The 6,674-nt window shown below is 34.9% G+C and overlaps 1 protein-coding gene across 1 annotated transcript in view; it reads left to right on the top strand.

Annotated features, from left to right (window-relative positions):
• LOC116100613 (vomeronasal type-2 receptor 116-like) overlaps nucleotides 1–6,674 on the top strand; it is a 61,155-nt gene that overhangs the window by 44,755 nt on the left and 9,726 nt on the right. Inside the window, exons 2-3 of the mRNA XM_031384356.1 lie at nucleotides 1,785–2,064; nucleotides 2,429–3,232. Of these exons, the coding sequence (XP_031240216.1) occupies nucleotides 1,785–2,064; nucleotides 2,429–3,232 (1,084 nt within the window). The remainder of the gene's footprint in view (nucleotides 1–1,784; nucleotides 2,065–2,428; nucleotides 3,233–6,674) is intronic.

The following is a 6,674-nucleotide window of genomic DNA, read 5'->3' as shown; positions in this document are numbered from 1 at the left end:
TTTGTGTGTCAACTTGACACAGACTGGAGTTATCACAGAAGGGAGCTTCAGTTGGGGAAGTGCCTCCAGGAGGTCTAGCCATGGGGCATTTTCTCAATTAGTGATCAATGGGGTAGGGCCCCTTGTGGGTGGTGCCATCCCTGGGCTGGAGGTCTTGGGTCCTATAAGAGAGCAGGCTGAGCAAGCCAGGAAAAGCAAGCCAGTAAAGAACATCCCTCCATGGCCTCTGCATCAGCTCCTGCTTCCTGACCTGCTTGAGTTCCAGTCCTGACTTCCATTGGTGATGAACAACCATGTGGAAGTAAGCTAAATAAACCCTTTCCTCCCTAACTTGCTTCTTGGTCATGATGTTGTGCAGGAATAGAAACCCTGACTAAGACACTCACTCAAGTCAAATAGCTTTGACCATAGCAGGAAGTCTGTATCCAAAAATCCAGCCTAAAATTCATTTCTTGGTGTAGCAGAACTATCAACTCTCAGCTTAGCTATGATGGAGGTAAAATCCTTTGGTGATGTGAGGGTCATTGAAATACAGCCTTATTATATGAAACCCCATGTGTAAAAATTATTCTTATTTTGGGCTTGTGCCACAGTAAGAGCCAAGATTTTAAACTCTACTAAATACAAAACAAACAAAAAGACTTTATATATTCATGTTCATTTAAGAAAATACTGGTAGTGATGTATTATTTTTAAGTATACAGTTAATATATTTCAAGTTATTTAAAATTTATATTGAGAAAAATGTATTTTCACTATTGCTGTAGATGAGCTTCTACATAAGACTGTTAAATTGATTGTTGTTTTATATCAAACAACTTTTATAATACTTACTTTTATAGTTATAATATTTTATAAATTTTAAGGAATATGACAAAAAAGGTATTGTAGGTATTGAAGGGGGGTCTATGGGAGGAGCGGTGGTACAAAAGGGAACAAGAATGTGATTCAATTCTATTTAATTAAAATATGTTTTTAAATGTTAACAAATTCAGATAAATTGAAATCATTAACTTTTCTCATCATAATGCAATAAAAGTTAAAAAAAGACTAAAAGAAGATAAATGAACAATCACCTTAAACAAGATATTTAATCTAAATTAGTAAGAGTCAAAAAGGACATATGATAATAGACATCACTGAAATCCTCATAATAATTAAGATATTGCTTTGTAGCTTATATTGACCCCATAAATTGAATGAAATAGGATAAATGAATAAATTCCTAACTATATTTGACTTTAAAAAAAAAGAAATCTTATTAGTTGTATTGCCTATGAATCCAATGGCCTTCTAAAAGCTGTATATTCAGGTAGATTTAATTAGTAATTTCTCATTTACTAAGTTAGGAACTTAGTGATAAATCTGTGGGTAAAAACATCATAATTTAGGAGCTAATAGGACTCATTCATTTTCTGCTTAAAGTAACTAGTTGAATTCCAACATAAAGGAATGAGTAGATACTGTATTAGCTAAAACCTACATTCTAGTCCATGGACATCACACAGTGTCCTCACAATGTTCAAGGACAGCAGAGGTGAACTGTATGAATTTTCAAAAATATTCCATTTGAGTGAATGTCTATTCTCCCCCAAAACTACTTTCAAATATTCTTGTATTCCTCAATGGATTTCAAATCTTCACATACCACAAGGATAAAACCTGTGTCACCATTTATATGGGTCAGGGAAACAGCATTCAGTACATAGTCAGTGTAGTGAATATAATCTATGTTTTACGTGTTTGGAAACTAAACTCTAGCGATCTCTGTGTTCTCTTTTCAGACTGACAATCGAGAACATTCACTTGATTTTGTCTCAATTGTTTGCCATCAAACAAATAAACAGGAACATTCAAATTTTACCAAATATTTCTCTGATAGTTGAAGTCAACTGTAAAGCAAAGCACTATCTACACATATATACCATAAATTCAAAGAGAGATGCATTTATTCCTAACTATAAGTGTAAACATGAAAGACAATTGTTAACTGTACTTACAGGACCATGGTGGTTTTCATCTGCCATACTGGGACCACTCCTGTACATCTTTGCTGTACCACAGGTGAGGTTATATGGGGTTTATAGTGAAACTTTCTCCTTTCCTGCCACCTTTCTGAATACAAAGGCAGATTGGAAGACATAAACTGGTCTATGCCTGTTATGACTCAGAGGTTGAAGCATAAATTCTCATTTTCTGTCATGTACATGACAGCTTTATTGAAATAAATATGAAGGAGTAGAGATGTGAAGTATTTTATTGTAAGATAGTTTTGTAAGTGGTTTTTGGGAAAAGTCACAAAAAGGTAGAATTGTAATAACTACATAAACAACTTATACTTCCTACTGTTCCCAATTTTAACTGGCATGCTTAAAAAGATTGATTTATGTATTCTATTTTCTTCATATTGTTTGTTTTTCTCCTTTAGCTTTACTATGGGCCATTTCATCCTTTCCTGAGTGACAAGCAACACTATCCATATCTGTACCAGATATCTCCAAAGGACACATTTCTGGCCCTGGCCATGATGGCATTGGTGGTTCATTTTAGCTGGAATTGGGTAGGGCTAGTCATTTCAGATGATGAACAAGGCTTTCAGTTTCTCTCCAAGTTGAGAGGAGAGATGGACAAACACAGAGTCTGTTTAGCCTTTGTGAATGTGGTAAAGAAAAATACATACTTCTACATGAAAGAAAAAGAAAATCATTATTATGACCAGATTGTGATGTCATCAGCTAAAGTTATTATCATTTATGGGCATGCAGACACCCTAACTGTACGGCTTAGAGTATGGCAACATTTAGGCATTAAGAGACTCTGGATCACCACCTCACGGTGGGGTTTGAGTACAGGCAAAGGAGACTTCCTTCTTAACTCCTTTCATGGGATTTTAATTTTTTCACATCCTCATTCTGAGACTCCTGGTTTTAAAAAATTCATCCAGAAAGTGTACCCTACCAACTACAATAATGATACATCACTTGCTAGGTTATGGTGGATGTATTTTAACTGTTCATTACCATCTTATTGTAAGACACTGAAAAATTGTTCAACCAAAATCCTACAAGAATGGTTATCCAGGCACCAGTTTGAGGTGGCCATGAGTGAGACAAGTTACAACCTATACAGTGCTGTCTATGCTGTAGCTTCTGCATTTCATGAAATGCTTATTCAACATACAGAACATTGGCAAATTAATATTGGCAAAGGACTGGAATTTTACTCCTGGAAGGTAATAGTATACCTTCACAGCCATTCAAGATTCTTCAGTAGTGAATTCTCAGTTTAGTTCTATACCCCATTTTTTTTTGATTGAGTCGTTCAGTTTTTTGTGATTATCTTCTTGAGTTCTTTATATATTTTGGGTATTAGCCCTCTATTGGATGTGGGTTTAGTAAAGTTTTTTTCCCAATATGTAGGTTGCTGATGTCTTATTGACTATGTCCTTTGACTCACAGAAGTGTTTCAGCTTCATGAGGTCCCATTTATCAATTCCTGATTTTAGAGCATGAGTCATTAGAGTTCTATTTAGGAAATTTCTTCATGTGCTAATGACTTCAAGGCTCTTTCCCACTTTCTCTTCTATTAGATGGAGTGTAGCTGGTTTTATGTTGAGGTCCTTGATTCACTTAGACTTGAGATTTATACAAGGTCATAAATATGGGTCTATTTTCATTCTTATAGATACAGACATCCAGTTAGACCAGCACCATTTATTGAAGATGCTTTTTTTTTCCATTGTATATTTTTGACTTCTTTGTCAAAAATCAAGTGTCTGTAAGTGTGTGGTTTTATTTCTGGGTCTTCAATTTTGTTCCATTGATCAGTGTATCTGTCTCTGTACCATACCATGCAGGTTTTATCAGTATTGTTCTGTAGTAAAACTTGAGGTCATGGATTCCCTCAGCTGTTCTTTTATTGTTAAGAGTTGTATTCGCTATTCTGGGTTTTTTTACATTTCCAGATGAATTTGAGAATTGCTCTTTTAATGTCTTTGAAGAATTGTGTTGGGATTTTGATGAGGATTGCATTGAATCTACAGATTGCCTTTGATAGGATGGTCATTTTTACTATGCTAATTCTGCCAATCCACGAACCTGGGAGATCTCTCCAGTTTCTGAGCTGTTCTTCAATTTCTTTCTTGAGAGACTTGAAGTTATTGTCATACATGTTTGGTTAGTTATCCCAAGATGAAGCCAAGATTCTGACATTAAACATTCTAGAGTTCTGTAGTGTCTGGTTCATTGGCTAGTCTTCATATTGTGGAAGGTGCTTATCTTACTAATGGATGCAAAGAGATACTATCAATTTCTTAAATTTATAAATTTTGAAATCTATAATAGTGATATGCCAAAAGGATTGTGCCACAAATATTAGGGGGTTGTCCACCCTAAGTCCAACATTATCATTGAAATTAAGACCCACTCCATAAGATGGTATCCATATCTGACACTGTTGGAATACCCAAAAATCCTATTATAAATACATCATGGTCTCAAAAAAAGTCAACCACTCTTCTAAATGAGCATACAATAGGACAATTCTTTTTTTATTTGGAGTAAGAGACTTTATTTTGAGCCCAATATAAATACTATGCTTAAAAAAACATGGATTAAGATTGCCCTGAATAACAAGATCTACTGCGAAAGTCATTACATGAACTTTTTATAGTCATAGACCAAGAGAAAATTGTAACCAAGGAATTTTTAAACACATTGATTGAAATATCATTCAGGTGAGTTTCAGAAGGTTGGAGGGAACTCTGATAGCTTTTATATATCATTTGATGACATTATTAGGTTTAGGAGTTAGTGGACACTAGTGCTCTGTTAACACTTTCCTAACACTTCATCTGATAGAAGAAAGTACATTATTTAGCCACGGTGGTAGGAAATGAATGTCTATTAAGGAGTGTTTGTCAGTTGCCGTTTAGGTGCTTGGAACTGAACCCTGTTCATTTACAAGAGCAATACATGCTCCTTAACCCTGAACTATCTCTCCAGACAAGATTTAAGCATTTTAAAACATAAATAAATAACTTATTCTCTTATCAGACATCTCCTTATGTTGCAAATGTGTAGAACTGCATCATGTACCTACTTCTAGAACAAGGTATTATAATACAAATGCCTCAATCATATACCAGTGAAACTTTAACCTTTTTATACATTTATTTATTGAGAAGGTATCCTGTTGTACAGGCTGGTCTTGGACTTCTTATGTAGCCAAGGATGATCCTGAACTTCTGATTCTCTTAACTCTACCTCCCAATTGCTAAAATGACATGGAATGCAACTCTATTTATTTTACAGAGTGCTTGGTATCAAATCTTGCAGATATACTACAAACTTAGCTTCATTTCTAGCCCCAAACTTTCCTTTTAAGATCATAAATTATCATGTAAAAATATTTTATACATATTACTCAGTGCACACAAACACTAACATGTACTCACACACACACACACACACACACACACATATAATTTCATATATCTTTTACAATGGAAAGAAAATCTTCACAAGACAATTTTTTCTTATTTAAAAGATTTTGTAAAAGATTTTATAACATTAAGACTAATATAAAGCATCAAACTGAAATTTTCATCTTTGTATATTCAGAGAACCGAGGTGTAATAGACAGATATGAGTGAGAAACAAAGGCTAATCTATCTATCTATCTATCTATCTATCTATCTATCTATCTATCTATCTATCTATCTCCTCTTATCATATCTCTTTATACTTTTGCCTACTGTAGTTAAGAGCAAATAGTTTTTGCTTTTAAAGTCAAGAGTGAATAATTTTATCTTAATTGAATTCAACAAATGTGTGTGCAGGTATAAAGAAATGTATGTGTGAGTGAATGCTTTCTTTTGGGGATAATAGTAAAATATGATATAATATAACATAAAACAAAACAAAGAAATAATAATTGGACAAAACAAACAGAAAGAAAAGAGTCCTAAAGAAGACACAAGAAATAGAGATCCATTCATTAACACCCAGGAATCCCATAAAAACAATAAAAGGATGCTGCAATACATAGACAGAGAGCAAGGTTCAGACCTATGCCAACCCTGAGCATGCTACCTCAGGCTGAGTTCACCTGAGCTTTGGTTGTGTTGATTTTAAAGGGCTTCATCTGCTTGGTGTATTCCATCACTTCTAAGTCTTTTTTAAAAAGATTTATTTATTTAGTAGTATATGTACGTACACTGTAGCTGTCTTTGAACACTCATGAAGGGGGTGTCAGATCTCAATACAGTTGCTTGTGAGACACCATGTGGTTGCTGGGATCTGAACTCAGAACCGTTGGAAGAACAGTCAGTGCTTTTAACCACTGAGCCATTTCTCCAGCCACCCCCCTTTTTGAGAGAGAGAGAGAAAAGTGTTTATTTTGACTTTTTTATTAGATATTTTCTTTATTTACATGTCATATGATTTCTCCTTACCCAGTTTCGCCTCCAAGAAACAAACAAACAAACAAAAACAACAACAAACCCCTGTTGCCTCCCACCTCCCCATGCTTGAAACCCAACCCTATCCTACTTATTGGCCATGGCATTCCCCTACACTGGGACACAGAACCTTCACAGGGCCAAGTGCCTCTCCTCCCATTGATGATTGACTTTGCAATCCTCTACTATACACATGATGCCAGAACAATCAGTC

Source organism: Mastomys coucha, unplaced genomic scaffold (genome assembly GCF_008632895.1).
Source record: "Mastomys coucha isolate ucsf_1 unplaced genomic scaffold, UCSF_Mcou_1 pScaffold21, whole genome shotgun sequence".
Lineage (NCBI taxonomy): Eukaryota > Metazoa > Chordata > Mammalia > Rodentia > Muridae > Mastomys > Mastomys coucha.
Note: the sequence above shows the minus strand (reverse complement) of the source record. Positions and strands in the feature narration are given on the sequence as shown.